The sequence below is a fragment of the Mesocricetus auratus genome, unplaced genomic scaffold (assembly GCF_017639785.1).
Source record: "Mesocricetus auratus isolate SY011 unplaced genomic scaffold, BCM_Maur_2.0 Super-Scaffold_100019, whole genome shotgun sequence".
Classification (NCBI taxonomy): domain Eukaryota; kingdom Metazoa; phylum Chordata; class Mammalia; order Rodentia; family Cricetidae; genus Mesocricetus; species Mesocricetus auratus.
The window spans coordinates 2118721-2135842 of record NW_024429200.1 but is presented as its reverse complement, the minus strand read 5'-3'; the positions used below and the strand labels follow the sequence as shown (position 1 = coordinate 2135842).

The 17122-nt window shown below is 50.3% G+C and overlaps 1 protein-coding gene and 1 long non-coding RNA gene across 5 annotated transcripts in view; one reads left to right on the top strand and one right to left on the bottom strand.

The window, feature by feature from the left end:
* Positions 1 to 17122, top strand: part of LOC110339240 — a 92432-nt gene that overhangs the window by 4625 nt on the left and 70685 nt on the right. The window lies entirely within an intron of this gene.
* Hipk2 (homeodomain interacting protein kinase 2) overlaps positions 5820 to 17122 on the bottom strand; it is a 187399-nt gene continuing 176096 nt past the window's right edge. For 3 of the 4 annotated variants that reach the window (XM_040728448.1, XM_040728449.1, XM_040728450.1), the window contains exons 14-15: positions 16946 to 17109; positions 5820 to 16403 (exon numbers count right to left, since the gene is read on the bottom strand). In XM_040728448.1, the coding sequence (XP_040584382.1) occupies positions 15942 to 16403; positions 16946 to 17109 (626 nt within the window). In that variant the 3' untranslated portion in view covers positions 5820 to 15941. 4 annotated transcript variants of the gene reach the window in all.

Below are 17122 nucleotides of genomic sequence, written 5' to 3'. Positions count from 1 at the left end.
GGCGTCATTATCATTTATGGCTTGTTTTTTCACTCAAAGTTTGTCTGAGGAAGTGTAAGCTTGGCCATTCCAGTCGAGGCTGGTGTGGCTCTAACGTCTCCTCACCTGTGGCTTCCATGGGTTCTTATTCTTGGGGGGTTCATTTTACATGTAGTGGGTTTTTGCTTGTATGTATGTGTGGGGACCATGTGTGTGCAGTGCCTGAAGAGGCCAGAAAAGGGCATCACACTGCCCGGGACTGGAGTTAAGACAGTTGTGAGCTGCCCTGTGGGTGCTGGGAATTGAACCAGGTCCCCTGGAAGCACTGCCAGTGCCCTCAACCGCTGAGCCATCTCTCCAGCAGAAACAAGGCTGCACCACCCCTGTCCATGGCCTGCTGGAGGGAAACCTTCTAACATCTCCTTTGAGTTAAACAACCTCATCTGTCTGCCTACTGTCCTGACTGTCCTCCACCTGCCTTGAGACAGAGTCCTGGCCATCCTAGAACTCTGTGTAGACCTGGCTGGTCTTGAACTCACAGATCTGCCTGCCTCTGCCTCCTGTGTACTGGTACTAAAGGCGTGCGCCACCATGCCTGTCTTTAGTGTGAAACAGGCTAAAGGTAGGATAATTGCAAAAGAGATGCCTACTGAGATCCACTGGCTTGCAGAAGTTCTGAGATTCATCCCGGGAGGATGTAAAATCTGGATCCTGCAGCCAGGTTCTGGGGAGCCAGGCCGAGAATCCTTCCCTGCTCCCTCGGGTGGGGTCTTTGTTTGCTCCTTGGCAGGCTGTGCAGTTGAGTCCCGCCCTGTGCAGACCCTCCCGTTCTGTTGCTGCCCTTGACCGCCTCTGCAGCGGTCAGTGTGTAGGCTGCCCAGCTCTAGCTGCCTGCTGTACCAGCCTAGGACCTGTCTCAGGGCTCTGCTGCTGAAGCAAACTGCAGGACGAATTCCTGAACTGTAGAGTCAGGATGAGGTTTCTATGGCAACGCCGTTTCCTTGGAGACGCCATATACTTTTGAGCATCTGCACCCATCAAAGTCCCTTCCCAGGTTTTCAGGGATGCCTAATTTATTTCTTCTTCTTCTGCTGGCTCTGTCTATGTTTTTCCGTTAGCCTATTGGTCCAGTCTTCATGTAATTGGGGGTGATATATATGGGTTGCCATGTTGCAATCTTGGCATTGGCTGGAGGCCCAGATCATTCGTTCAGTTGAGTTTGCTTATGTTTTGTTGCGACAACCGTGTCTCTCCCCTTTCTTCCATTCTGCACCATCTCTCCGGGGTCTTACATAGTCCAGGCTGGCCCTGAACTCTCCGTCTTGAGTGCTGGGATTGTGTGGGCCATGCCTACCTTCTTTCCTTGTTGAACCTTTTTGCTGGTACATTCTTTCACATTCTGAATTTCTTTTTCTTTTGCTTATTCTTAAACGGAGGAATGTCTCTTGCCCCTCCTCTCAGCTCTCATTATGTAGACCAGACTGGCCTTGTACTCAGAGAGATTGCCTGCCTCTGCTTCCATAGTACCGGGATTAAGGGTGTTCAACATCATGCCTGTCTGATTCCTGCTTAATGTTACCTCTTATGAAACCTTGCTGAGAAAAATAGATAAGAGTTAAACAACAACAACAAAAAGTAAAATAAAATAAACAAAAAAACTTGCTGGGCAGTGGTGGAATATGCCTTGGAGCACATCTTTGATTCCAGCACTATGGAGGCAGAGGCAGAGGCAGAGGGGCAGAGGGGCAGAGGGGCAGAGGGGCAGAGGGGCAGAGGGGCAGAGGGGCAGAGGGGCAGAGGGGCAGAGGGGCAGAGGGGCAGAGGGGCAGAGGGGCAGAGGGGCAGAGGGGCAGAGGCAGAGGCAGAGGCAGGAGGATCTCCATGAGTTTGAGGCCAGCCTGGTGTACAGAGTGAGTTCCAGGAGAATTCCTGTCTTGAAAAACTAAACCAAACCAAACCAACAACAAAACCCCCCAAAACCTTGCTGCAAGGCGATGGTGTCAGCTTTTTGTGGGCACTCCTCCTGGAGCTGGGGAGCCATCTGGCTTCAGTTTTTGCTAGTGTTTCATCTTGGTTCAGGTTTTAGTCAAGCCTTACCTGGACCACAAAATTTTTAGCCCTGAAATCAATTTCTTATTTTTCTCTTCACCTGCCAAGTTAATGCCACACATTACACTTTGTATGTTTCAAGAACATTTTTAGTGCATGTATGTTGAGCTATGTTGTGCTTGCACAGGACGGTGGGACCTCATCGTCTCCTTCCACCATGTGGGTCCGGGGATCAAACCCAGGCCCTCAGGCTTGGCAGCAGGCACCATCTGCCCACTTGGGTCATCTCAGTTACTTTAGATTTTATTGTAGAAGGCAGTCCCTTTCAGGGAGTGATTTCTCCATTGAAATAGGCTTAATAGCAATAACAAACCAATACTTTCAATGACAAGGGTTTGGGGGCGCTGCCTGGCCAATCTGTACATGCTAGGTCACATACTGAGGCACCAGAGGCCTAGGGGCTTCCCATATGTCCCAGGGATAAAAGGAGAGATCCTGGAGTTGAACCAGACCGGGACCAAGCACACAGCTCGCTGTCCATCTCAGTGACCTGTGGCAGCTTAAAACAGATAGCTGTCTTTCCCCCACTCAGTGGGGCCGCCTCCTGGATTTTCCTTTGCCTCTGGCCTTCCACCTGTTTAAGGCTTAAGCGTTTCTCTCACAAGCAGCCCCGGTCCATTGGTAAAGATTTTGAGAGAGCGAGCCACTGCCATAAAACCCAAGACACCACTGAAACAGAATATAAATGACACACATGTCAAGTGTCTTTACCATAAGGGGGCCTGGAGTCCAGCATTGCTTTAGAAGTGCTGACAGATGCAATGTCCTCGTAGAAGATACCCTATATGGCATTTCTCTATGAATTTAAGTGGACACATACTTAAAAAATGGTGAGCCGAGCCTGGTGGCATGTGCCTGTCGCCCCAGATACTGGGGAAGCTGGGGCAGGAGGGTCACAAGTTCAAGAACTGGTTGAACTCTACAGTGAGTTTGAGGTCAGTTTGAGTAAATTAGCAAGACTCTTTCTCAATATTCAAAAAACAAAAAATAAAGGGTGGGGATGTACTCAGCATTAGAGTTATTTCCTAACATGCTCAAGGCCTGTGTGGCCTGTGTTCACATTCAGACACCCTAAATCAACCAATAAGTAACAAGGGAATGCTGAGGGGTGGTCTCAGTACTGGAGGGAGGTTTGGATCCGCTGATCTGCTTCTCAGGGTGGAGGCTGGGTTGCTGCTGGGCAGTTCAGGTGCTGCAGCCTCTGGCTGAGTGGCCAGGACGCCGGAGGAAAGGCGGGCAGCGGTGAGGCTGACTGGAGTCGGAGAGGAACTGGGTTAAGGAAGCTGTAGGTTTCTCTGGTCACCCTGGAGACTGGAATCTAAGGAGTAAGGTATTGGAAAGGGGATGTTCTAATCAGCCACAGGGGTCTATACGTACAGGCTAGAGCCACAGGCCATTTGTCTTCATGGGTCAGGAAGTTGGGGAATCTAGTATTGAGGGTCTTCTTGGTTAGGGGCCTGCTGGGTCAGTGGTCTACAGGGTCAGGGGTCTGCTGGGTCAGTGGTCTGTAGGATCAGTAGTCTACAGGGTCAGAGGTCTGCTGGTTTGGTCTATGAGGTCAGTGGTCTGCAGGGTTGGGGGTCTGCTGGTTTGGTCTATGAGGTCAGGTCTGCAGGGTCAGGGGTCTGCTGGTTTGGTCTATGAGGTCAGGGGTCTGCTGATTTGGTCTATGAGGTCAGGGGTCTGCTGGTTTGGTCTATGAGATCGGGGTCTGCTGGTTTGGTCTATGAGATCGGGGTCTGCTGGTTTGGTCTATGAGGTCAGGGGTCTGCTGGTTTGGTCTATGAGATCGGGGTCTGCTGGTTTGGTCTATGAGGTCAGGGGTCTGCTGGTTTGGTCTATGAGATCGGGGTCTCCTGATTTGGTCTATGAGGTCAGGGGTCTGCTGGTTTGGTCTATGAGATCGGGGTCTGCTGGTTTGGTCTATGAGGTCGGGGTCTGCTGGTTTGGTCTATGAGGTCGGGGTCTGCTGGTTTGGTCTATGAGGTCGGGGTTTGCGCCATCAGATCTCAGGAGCTGAGCAGTCGGATGGTCTGGTGGATCCACAGCGGAAGCAAAAGGCAGAGACTGCAGAAGCCGTGGTGAGAAGGAGGAGGTGGAGGAGGAGGAGGAGGAGGAGGTGGAGGAGGTGGAGGAGGAGGAGGAGGTGGAGGAGGTGGAGGAGGAGGAGGAGGAGGTGGAGGAGGTGGAGGAGGTGGAGGAGGAGGAGGAGGAGGAGGAGGTGGAGGAGGAGGAGGAGGTGGAGGAGGAGGAGGTGGAGGAGGAAGAGGAGGAGGCGCATAGAAGATTAGTAGGCAGGAGGTCCTGTGGAAACGGCACGCTGAAGATGGGGGGATGCTCGGATGGCTCCTTAAGCGTTACCATGAAGCTGTCACATGATCCGGGAACCCCACCTCTATAGGACACATCTGAAAGAGTCAAAAGCAGGGGTTTCAAGAGAATTTTGTTCCCCAGAGTTCACAGTGGCAAGATGTTCATGCAAAATGTGGTATGCCCATAACATGCTATTCAATCTGCAAGAGTAAGTTCTGATCCATGCCCCATAGCATGCTATTCAATCTGCAAGAGTAAGTTCTGATCCATGCCCCATAGCATGCTATTCAATCTGCAAGAGTAAGCTCTGATTCATGCTTTAACATGCTATTCAATCTGCAAGAGTAAGTTCTGATCCATGCCCCATAGCATGCTATTCAATCTGCAAAAGTAAGCTCTGCTCCATGCTATAACATGCTATTCAATCTGCAAGAGTAAGCTCTGCTCCATGCTATAACATGCTATTCAATCTGCAAGAGTAAGCTCTGATCCATGCTTTAACATGCTATTCAATCTGCAAGAGTAAGTTCTGCTCCATGCTATAACATGCTATTCAATCTGCAAGAGTAAGTTCTGATCCATGCCCCATAACATGCTATTCAATCTGCAAGAGTAAGTTCTGACCCATGCCCCATAACATGCTATTCAATCTGCAAAAGTAAGCTCTGATCCATGCTATAACATGCTATTCAATCTGCAAGAGTAAGTTCTGACCCATGCTATAACATGCTATTCAATCTGCAAGAGTAAGCTCTGCTCCATGCTATAACATGAGTGAACCGAAAAGCATTATTCTAAAATAAGCCAGGCATACAATAACGAATGGCTGCATGTACATGAAGTACATGGACCAGGCAAGTTGTAAGGCCAGAATGCAATGGTGTTTGATAGGCTGGAGAGAAAGGAATGGCAGATTTTGTAGATATTTGGCAAAAACAACAAACAAACAAAAAACAACAACAAAAAACCCCAAATCAAACCAAATCACTGAATCCAGGAGCTGTGACTAGGGGAGGGTGTGTGGGGTGTGTGTGTACTCCCACATACATGCTCTCCCTCTCCCCCTCCCTGTCCCCCCTCCCTCTGGAATGGCAGCCCTGGCAGTGGGGCTGTGACTCACTGAGGTGGTCTGGAGTTGAGGGCAGAAGAGCAGAGTGTAGACCTGTTGGCAAGCTGACAGACAGCAGGGACAGTGGTGCCTTGAGTCTCAGGGAGGGGATGTCTTGGAAGAGACAATGAGGATCAGTAATTGGCAGTGAAATGACCGCAAGGCCCACCTCTCTGCAGCCGTTCGGACATCTCTAGTTTTCAGAGTGAGGGTTGCCAGCAGTTTGGAAAGGCTAAAGAACTTTCTTGCAGACGTTACTTGCAACGGCGCCCTCTAGTGAGGCTCTGCATAAGGACGCTACTGGGCAAAGTACAGTGATTCCAAACAGTTTAATGTAATTCCAAGACAGTGTGATCACATCTCTACACATATACAATATGCATATGTGAGTTTACAGATTCCATTAATAACTCGCTTCACCTCAGAGACCGAAAAAATGATCAAAAAGAAACTGAGTAACAAGCTATAACAGAGTTCACCACAACAGACCCCCTTCCTCACCCTACAGTTAGTAATATTACAATTAAAATAACTATATTCTTCTATAATTTTTTTTCTGTTAAAATCATCTCATAAATTTACAATGCTATTATTAGTTTCCAAGACTAATATAAATTCACTCCATTTTTCTACAACGAAAATGATGATTAATTTAGAAGCGCACGACATCATGATGAAAACAAGCATTTTAGTAGCAACAACTTCATCAGTTAAGAGTTAGTTTTCTTGAAAAACATTCTAAAGCCAAGTAAAATATCCATCCTTATAACATACCTATAGTGAGACTAAGGAACAGGTTACAGAGAGGTCTACGACACACTGGTCTGTCTTTTTTTTTTTTTTTAAAAAAAGTAGACATTTATAAATAAAAGAAGAGGGACACGTCACAGAGGAGAAGAGGTACACGAGAAAATACTGTTGCACGTAACTCCCACACAGATTAACATGGATAACACTGCGTTACAGAAACCGTACAGTGAGGGACACGGTGGGCCAGGGCTTTCAGGGGTTATAGGATTGAGCTGAGATGACCTGGTGGAGACTTGTCTGGGTGAGGTGACCTGCGGGGAGGGACCCTCGTTCCTTGGACTGGGGAGTGAGCACTGCCAGGTCCCCTCTTCCCTGTTCTTGTGTAGGGAGTGTGTCTGTCTGTCCACAGTGTCCTGAACTCACAGAGGGCTAAAAGGGAAGCATTGCTACAGACCCCCCCCGCCATCTTCACACCGCCTTGTTTGAAATGTGATATCATATCGGGCTGCAGCTCAATACATGTGGTCAGAGCAAACTGGGAAGGAAAATGCAGTCATTGTATCTGTGTCCTCTCTCCTCCTGCCCTCAGGTCTCCCAGCTCTGCTGAGTCGAGGTGGACGGCAAGGGCTGGGTGCTGGGACAGGACGCGGGTGAAGGGACAGGATGCACCTTGCTCATTGGACAGATCGAGGCTCGCTCCAACCTCTAAAGGGCTCCTCTTCCTTCTCAACCATAAAGCTATACTTTTCCTATCAGAAATTTGGTTTGATATATACATACACAAACATATATATATCAACATTTTTATCTATACAGTGCTTCTACTACACTAGGAATCCTGCAGCCCCAACATACACCTTTCTTGTCAACTTCATTTGGTTAAAACACACACGTGCACGCACGCACGCACACAGGGGTGAAGGATGCTTTGGGGTCTAGAAATGAGTGTGCCCTGGGTAACCCATAGAAGAAATCCAGCCTCAAAGGGGCATACACAAGAGAGAGGATGTGGGAGGGCCAAGAGCTAGCTGACTTGGAGGCAGTGTGAACAGGATCTCTGCTTTGAAGGGCACGTGGTGTGTGTGTGTGTGTGTGTGCGCGCGCGCGCGCGCGCGAGCGCGCATTGCACTCAGAGTCACAGAACGCTAGAGGATGGTACAGTCAAGTCACTTTCAACTTCTACGTCCTTCCGCATAACCTGAGCCAAAGTACTGATACCACAATAGCAGGTCCACAGCCCGTCAGCCCAGCCAGGGAGGCAGAAGCATGGCTCTCAGGGCTAAGCCAAGTCTTGTAGATGGCTCTTGAGATTCCTGGGAGTCCTGAGCATGGATCTGTGGTGACAGGCGGGCAGAGGTGGCTGTGGGGAGCAGTGAGTCAACATGGGGGAGGGGCAGGAGAGATCCATTTGGAAGTTGGTTGAGGGGGGACTAAAGAGAGCAACAGCAGAGCTCTTCTTCAGACATAGTTCATACTTTCAAATAATAATGAAAAGCCCATTTCTATACCTCTCATTTAAAAACATAGGTTAGCTCTAAAGACAATGACAAAAATTCATTTGGTTTATTAGTGCAAAGGAAAACACACAGACACACACACAGAGGAGCCTGGGGTATGACTAAGAAGGGTGAGACGAAGGGCATTCTAACAGAGCTCACAGGAGCATGCTGCCGGCACCGCTCACAGGAGCAAAGCAAACGCAACAGTCCCTGGCACCCTGGCACCGCCAGGCTGCAGCTCTCAAGGCGTCTGCTAGAGGAATGATCACATCACACCATGGATCACCATGGGTCCTGCACAGTGGCACAAGAGAAAACAAAACCCAGTCCACACAGTGAGTTCCAGACCAGCCAGGGCTACATGGTGAGACCCTGTCTTAAAGTTGCAACACAACAAAACAAAAATAAACAGCACCCCCCCAAATCCAACCCCCCAAAACCTGTCAGGGAAATTGACATTTCCTGTTTTCTCCTGCCTACCAGTAGAGCCCACACTTGTCTCTGAAGCGTGTCTCAGTCACTGTAACTCCCCTCTCTGTGGACCAGTTTCCATGGACCATCCTTTGCTGCCTACCCCGCCCCGCTGGCTCAGAAGCACCTACGTCTGTCAGCAGAAGCCTCAGAACTGGATTTCACAGCTTAGCCCGACAGTGGGTAAATTGACACACACATCATTTGACGTAGGTTGTACTTTAAAGACTAAAACAGTGATATGTGGAAAACCCAGCCAGTGACTATGGAATTGGGGTCTCCCTCTCCAAATGCGGACCAGAGGTTCTCTGGGGTCCAGAAACAGTGAGCATGCCTTCAGAGCTGTGAGAACCAGTGCCATCTACTGCCAGGAGAGTGACCAGTCCTACAGGAAGACTGAAATCAAGACAGAAACCGAGGAAGCAGGAATCATCTCCCCCCCCATGCTTTCGAGAAGGGCTTGACAAGAAGAGTTGGTACAGCGTGGCATGGGACTCTGCATCTGGCTCAGGTCTCATCCCTTCCGTTCCCTCTAGACGTCCTTCACATTCTCTCAGTTTCACAGGGAACAACAATAAAGGAAGCGCACATACTTGGCTTCCGCACAGAGTAAGTGGAACACGCCTGCTTTGGGGAGACACAGCTTCTAACACAACAGTCAATCGTTCTGGTTGAAGATGCCAGTTATAAACAATTAAAAAAAAAGTACCAGGTTAAATGTAAACTATAAAATATAGAGTGTAGCCAGAAGTATGCTTGAGTATGCATCCATAGCCAATTGTGTGGGTTACTGGATACTGGAAAAAGCAAGGGCATGTTACTGCAGCGAGGGCCACGCTCCCTAGACGTCACACTGACTGTGACACAGAGGTCACCTCTTCCCTGGCTGCTCTTCGAGCGCACTCACTTCAGCAACAGTGACCGGGGTGCAGAGCCTCATAAAAAGAGTTTGGCAAAGACCCTTCTGCTTCCTTACTTCAGCCCACAGAGAATTCATAGTCTTTTAAATCACAAGATCAAACTGGCTATATTGTTTCAAAAAAGGCTAAAACCAGGAAGAATGCCCACATTTGAGGTAATTATTGCCATTAGGTCACAGTTTGTGTAAGATAATGTTATCTAAAACCTTCTGAAAACACTGACAGGTGGTCTGCCGGAGCCCCAGAACACCTACCGCCACCAACCAGGATCTCAGATCTGTACTAGTCAGTTTGCTTCCAATGGAGTTAAAGTTCTAGAAGAATTCAGAACTTGTGTAAACGACCTAAGAATTTAGACAAACAAGCCTGGAGCCAGTCAGTAAAGACGTTTTTAAAAGAAAAACAAGAAACCCAACCAAAACAACCGAGTAAAACTTAGAGTGCATGCTAGGCCTTTTCGGAAGTTAAAGTCTAGTCCTAGAGCATGTCTAGATTTGTGTCACCTCTCAGGTGAACTGGACTGTGGTTGCAGTGCTCCCGAGCTCAGGGCAGCCAGAGGCGCATCCTTCTCACTCCTGGCTTGGTTGCTGCGCCCTGCTATGCTTTGTCCGTCTCTCTGAGGTCGTCTCTTGCGAGAAAGCTCGGTTTTGTTCCTCTTCCCAACCTGCCTTCATCCTCCCCTCCTCTTCTCTTTTTGTTTTTGTTTCTTCACAGAAAAAAAAAGTTCTTGGCCACAGACCCAAATGGTATTTACAAATCTGGCGTGAACCTGGCTCCTGGCTCTGCCCGGGGCTGAAGAGAGGGTCTAGTACAGAGATCAGAGCTGTCAGGGTATTTATCAAGTACAGTAAAAAGTAGCATTTTGGAAAAAAATATACACTTTAGTATTGCCTTTCTAGGATTAACTATAAACAAGAAAAACATTTATTTAGTTTTAAAGAAAAGAACACTTTCCCTTCACTCTCATAAGAGTTGTAGCAGCATGACTAAAGCTATTAGCTGGAAAGAAACCAGAAAGGAATTCTAGGAATCCAGAGAAACTCCCCGGAGTTTTCTTAAAGTCAAACTCTCCTTGGACCTGCACCCCATCCAGGAACTCCAGTCACACAGGGGAGACTGGCTTGACACTCTGTCAAAGACTGTCCTTGCTCCACAGGGAGGCAGCTGGGGCTGGTGTCTGGGAACTCTGTCTAGAGCTAAGCAGATAGTGTTAAGCCCTGAGTCCCTTTCTCACTAGTTGGGTGACCTGGGCAGGTTACAGGCTCTTTAAGCCAGGCACCCCATCCGTACAGGTACTGACAAGGCTGGTGTTGTAGGGCTCTCCCAGCAATTCTTAGCACAGCATTTGGCACACAGGGAATGGGAGCGTCATTGAATGACTCATTGGAGATGGGCTGCTCACTGCGCTTCATTGAACAGGGAAACAGTGTCACATCAGTGAAGTTTCATTAACAAAAACTTGGGGGTTCTGCAATGGTATTATAGTTTTCCTTTTACACATGCCATCTTCTCAGACGGCTAGCTTTTCCATCTGTCAAACAGGAGTGCTGACTTCTTGCCGGGGGTAGGCGGCTGTGAGATGGCCCTCAGAAAGGCCTTGGCATACTGTGAACACTCAATGAACGTCGGTGAGTCCTTACGTGAGGGTACTGCTAGTGTGCAGCAAGAGGCAATCAGTATAATGTTCTCCTGCGAGGGTCTGAGATGAGGGACTCTGAAAGGATGGGGGGGGTGCATCTGTGACAGGGAGCCTCCGGGATCTCTTTTCTGACAACCCTGAGCCAGGAGGAAAGAGACTGCCTGGAACTACCTCTCTGTGCTGCCCCAAAGACGCAGGAAACCTTCCCTCAGGTGGCCACTACAGGGAGCCACAGTGCCGAAGTGTTCATGAGGCTTCTTCTGTAATCAAGTGAGCCTCGTTTTGCCATCTTTGGTTCTCTAGTGGCTTGGCGGATTTGTCTGAGTACTGACTGCGTGTAGAGACCAGGCAAGTGGACGGATACTGCTATCTCACGTGAGTCCTGGGCATCCTAAGCCTGGGACGCAGTGTGGGTCACCAGGAAAGGTCTACTTGCTTGTCGTCTAGTTCCCCACGGTAGCATGATGTCGATTAAGCACAAATGAGCACGGTAGGGGCCTCGGTTCCCCGGGAATAGCAGCGTCTAGGACCACTACTCCACTCCTCTTAAAGATGAGTGGTTTTGAAATAAAAGCAGTGACATTAAAAAGAGGCAGGATAGAGAGGAAGTATAAATGGAATTGCCCAGAAAGGAACGGGGAACACTTGTCCATCTCTAGAGGTGTCTTTGAGAGGATTCTTTGGCTATAGAAAGGGACAGTTTTACTTTCCTTTCTAATTTGTAAGGGCATCTCTGGCCTGCTTGATTTGGAGACTTCCCCATGAGAAATCTATAAAGCACATAAGAGGGAAAACAGGAGTGAGGAGCAGAGCAAAGCCTGTGAGACCTGGGCTGGAATGTGTTGTGACACAGTGGCTGGCGGGGGTTGTGACGTCTCAGGCTGGGCCACGGAAGACCTTGCCTCTCATGGAACTCTGTCTGCTAGCAGAGGGCATCAAGCAGTTTTCTTCTGTCTTCTGTCCTAGCAGCTACTGGGCAGGCCAGCAAGAGCCACGCCCACATCCTACCCTGCCCTCAGCCAGACACAGAGACCCTGGGGGAGGGAGGGACAGACTGAGGACCCAATCACCCTTACTACCATGAACCACCATACACTTCCTTAAGCCTCCTCAACATCAACTCCACTCATTACGATACCCGACCCATCCTCCACCGCACACTGCTCAAAAGAGAGTGTTTGCAACTCCCGAGCCCTGGTCCAGGGAGGCCCCATCTGCTGTGCCGACCGCCCTTGCTGACCTGCTCCACACTGTGGTCTCTGCCACAGGAAGGAGAGAAACTTGCACAGTCCGGGGGGCACTGGACCACCCCACCCTTTCTCCTACAAATCACAGCAACCACATCCACTTGGCAGGGCTAAGCGACACAGCGCCAGCCTTGCTTACCCACGGGCCCCGCTCCTCTGCTTTCCTGAAACACCGCCGACATACTGACAGAGGCCTGGGTGCCAAGGCCCGCATGGTCAGTGAGAACCCAGGTCACGAGGTGCCACAGACCTTCTCCTTCCCATCTTCCTCAGGCTGAGCCCCGCTCCCTCATTAAAGAACCCCCGGAGGATGCACCAGGGGCTAAGCGGGCCACCTTCCATTGAGTGTAGTCCTAAGGACAGAGACCTTTCTTCCATCTTTTTTGCCAAACGGATGTGCTGAGCACCTCAGGGGGACGTAGGTGAGGATGCCACCTAGCTGGGGCCTAGGGTGACTCCTGATGTGCTGGCTCTGTACACGGGGTTGAGATCAGGGAGGAATGGGAGTGGGGTGGAGGTTTGCAGAGGGACTGTCTTCTGTCTGGGGAAGCTAGTGCTCCGGTCCTTCCTTCACAGGGGCCTGCTGGTTTCTGAGCAACCGTGGGACTCCGCCCAGGGCTCTCTCTCCGTTTCTTTACTTGGCTCCCCGGAGTTGGGCACTGGGAGGGTGTCTGGAGAAGAAGCAGACTAGGGAGATGGGTAGGGTGGCAGCTGAGCAGGACAGAATGAGGAGGCACTGGCTGCCCATAAGCCTCACTACACCTAAGGGCTTTTGGGTGGGACCACCGTCTCTGCATTGAGGGAGAAGAGCCACTCTCCAACTGTACTGACAGGAAAGAGTGAAGGGAAGGGGAGCTCTAGGGCAGCTGTGAGAGACAGAGACGAGGCAGGCTAAAATCTGCTCAGTAGTTCAGACAGAGAGTGTGGGAGAAGCTGCCAAAGGGTCCAAAAGGCATTGCACCACCAGTGGCTGTGCACCCGGCGGGCCAGGCAGAGACTGGCCCAACGTATCCGAGTCTCTGCTCTGCGGTAGGCTTTCCTTGGAGCTCCTTGCGGCACAGAGATGACAGAAACAATTTCCTAGTTCCGTGCCTTTCCTTTCCTTTTTTCCCCTCTGACAAGACTGTACATCTGTGTGTTCCTCCAGTCTATTCATATACTCACAGCTATAATAAAATAAATTTAAATAGTATGAAGAAAACACAAAGATACTTGGAATAAATGTATACTTCAAACCCTGACTAAAATAGTAATAAGGTGATAATGATCATAATTACAGTGGCAATAACACAAATAATCCGTACAATAATACTAAATCATGAGCAGCAAGGAACGGTCATGGTTCATCTGGGAGGGCAGAATGGGTGGAGGAGTGAGAAGCTTCGATGTGAGCAGACTAGCGGAGCTGGAAGGAAAGACGCATCCCTACAAGACCACACGCTGGCCCTCTGGATGCTGCCTCACAGCAAGGCGAATCCAGGCCCACTTTCAGTCAGGACTATCTGCCTGCTGACAGTAAGAGAAAGTCCCATGGGAAGCGGCTGCCACCTGGCTGCTAGAAACTGTGACGGATGGATTTCCATGCTGGCGGGGCTCTAGAAGCCTCTGGCACGGGGCTCTCCAAAGGCTTCGCTCTGCGCCCTCTGAACCGACTTCTCCTGCTGCCTCACTTGCAGCAAGTCCTTGGCTGGAGCGGGGCCGGGCCTTGCCAGGCTCTAGCTTCTCTTCTTTTTGGCCCAAGGTGCACTAAGACATATCCAGTTTGGGGACTTTCTAAGATTCGTGGGTGGGGAAGTTTCCAGAGTTTTTCACAGCTAAAAGCTAAGTAAGCTTCGTTACTGAAGGAGGGCAGGTGCCATGAAGAAAGCCTTTGACAGAGGGAGGACAGGGAGGGAGACTGGGGAGGCCTTTTAACTGAAGATGTGGATTGGGGGCCAGCTAGGACTTACACCGGGACCAAACAGTCCATGGCATGCTACTGTGTCCCATCCTGGACCGGACTGGTCTCCAACTTCCATGGCTTCAGAGTTTCTCAGTGGGAATAGAAAATTCCTACCCACGTCGCTGTCCAAAGTTGGAGAAAACACCCAGAGTGTAGCAACAGTGCAAAGGCACAGGCACATTTCTTTGCAGGCTCAAGTGTCCATGGGAGCGCTTCCCCAAATGTCCCTCCAGCCCCTCTGCCTGCTGTCTCTCAGTCAGAGAACAAAGTGTCTCGGGAGACCTAGGTTAATTTCAGGAAAGAAGCAACAGCAAACTCACCGTGGAGGCCTGCAGGGGAGAGCTGGAGATACTAGGAGCCTAACCACAGCCCCTGGAGCTGGTGGAGAGGAGAGACATGTGGGTGTGTCTGACACTACCAGGCTTCTTGTGGGACGGAGGGACTGGGGAGGTAACCAGAAATGGGAACAGGTCTCCTGCTTCTCCCCATATGGCTCCAGGAAGGAAGTGGCGGGCTTGGAGGCTGAGGCAGCTGAAGACCCCCTTACGCCATATGTGGCAGAGTTAGGGAGGGTGGGGTCTCTCAGGACCTCTGCCTTCAGAGTAAAACTCAGCCAAAGAGCCGGCTGCCCCACCTGCTCCCACATCCCTCTTGAGATCCACGACTCTCCCCCTCTAGTTATGCAAGCTTCTTTGAAACCCTTCTGCTCACAAAGAGCCCAGGAAAGACAATCCACATGACATTAAGATGATACAAAATCAAAAAGACCCAAGTAAAATACTCTAACACAAGAGCTGAGAGCATATCTGACCAGCCCCAGCCAGTTTCTTGGAGTACCAGTGGAAGTAAACCCTTCACCGTGTCTGTCTGTCTGTCGGTCGTTAAGGCACTAGGAGGGAATGACGTAAAATCAAGACTGCAAGGGCTGTGACGGCGGTGCCAGGGGACACACGGGAGGGCGGCATCCCCGCTCACACCCACACGTGCTCATGCACACTCACTCGCTCACTAAGACCACCACATTGGTTCCATGCCTACCTTATATCACTTTTTTGTGCAATTACACTGAGGAATAGTCTATTGGTATCACTGGAGTTGAACACAAGGAAGGAAACAAGGGCGCAGAGTGCTACATTCTACTAGGGCGTCTGCGACGACCACTAGCCCTATGCTACACGACCAGGGGTTGATTCAAGAAGAGAAACAATCTCAGAAAAGAAAACAAAATTAAAGGTTGCAACACACATTATTAATGACAAACATTGATGAGAGATTTATCCAGAATGCCCAAAAGATGAAACCCGCCCCTCTCCTGAGGGGTTCTCCATCAGTCTGGCTGACCCCACTATTCCTGACAAACAAACCAGAACTGGGCTTTGCCAACCCCAGACCAACCCCCAAATATGAGCCTCCTTTAGGCCATGGCCCGACATTTGAAAGGGGTGTTGACCCTTTTGGGGTTCTGGAGAAATCCCTAATTTTCATACTCAATTAATTAAAAATCTATTGGATTTCCATATCAGGTGTCCCCGACAGCAAATTCTTCAATGTCACTTGCTGCCATATGAAAATAATCTTTAAAAAGTTCATAAAGTTCTTCAAACACTGGGGCCCCTTGCTTCCAGAATCTTCTGTAGCTCTTCTTTTCCTTTCCAGTTTGGTGCAGAATGGGTTGTGAGCTGTGTTTTTTTCCTCTTTTGTTACTAACATTTTTTCTTTTTTTTCCTTTTTCTTTTTTAAAATAAAAAGCATAGATTTCCCACTCCTGAATCCCTTCCTTCTAAAATGCTCTCTTCTCTGCTCTAAGTCCTCCCACTTCTAGTTCAAGTTTCATCTGTGTCCCAGCTGTCCCTCCCTGCCCCATTTGCATTGTTTGAGTGCGGCAGGCACCTGCAGTAGAGAAACCCGGCTCCCCAGGTCTGCTGGGGGCTCCTCCACCCCGCTCCCTGCGGCCCCTCCAGTGTTTATATGTAAGGGTATTGGTTGACCTTGGCAGGACTCAGTGGGTATCCAGTGTAGACGGTGGAGGCTGGCGAGGCGCTGATGTACGTCTGATGGGCAAACTGGGCGGGGTACTGACTGGGGTGGATGGTGGGCGAGGGTAGGACCCGGGGCCCCATGCTCACAGGGACTTGGTGGACGATGCTGGCCGGGTAGGCAGTGTGCTGCACGGTGTGGCGTGCTGAGCCTTGGGATGCCACCAGGTGGGCTACGGTGCCTGTGGAGCCTAGGGCTGTGGGCGCTGTGTAGGTGTAGAGGTGAGGCTGGGTGGGAAGGTGGGCAGCTGCAGCCAGGTGGGGGTGTACCGTGCCGTGGCTGGGGCTGTTGTGCGGGAAGGTGTATGGAGCCTGGGCCATGGTAGGAGTGATGTAGGCCTGCTGCCGACGGTGACTCCCAGTTCGGTCTGTAGCCATGTGCGGCTGAGCCTGAGAAGGAAAAGTAGCAGAGGGAGTGTTAGGAGGAGAGAGGTGGGGAATGGGAATCAGCATGGACAACAGATGTTTCCCGTCAAAAGCAGAGAGTACAAACATTTGAATTGAGAAAGTAACGTGCGATGCTCTGCTGAAGTGACCTCTGGGTAGTGACTGCTTTCCCACATGTTGTCAAATCTCACTCTAAAACCTTCCAGAACCAGTCCAAGCAAAGAACTTTCTCTCCTGTAGAGAACCCAGACCACTGGGGCATGTGAGCAGGCCCTAGGGTACTTCCCAAGGGTCTGGGTGCTGACTGAGAGGACTTCCTGCAGTGAGGCAACGTCAGGGCTAGCCTGGTGACCCAGGGCAACAGCAGCTAAGCCTCTGCTGGGCCCACGTGGGCCTCTGGCCAGCAGGTCAGCTCTGGCACCGTGTCACCAAGTATTCTATCACTTTGCTTGGGCTGGCTCTCTGGGAACCATGACAGCGCCTTTCCCAGGGTTGGTCTAGCATAGGAATAAGCCATCAAGGCCGCTTAGGCTGCTGGAGCTTACCTGGCTGAGATTGAGGGGCTGCTGCTGCTGGAAATGGGGGCCTGGACGTTGTTGCCGATAGGCGATGGCTCCTGAGGAGCTCCCTGAAGAGTGGCCACTGGTGGAGGTCACGGTGCTGGAGGACTTGCACTTGAAGGAGGACGAATGGTGACCAGTACTGACTGCTGCAGGAGGATG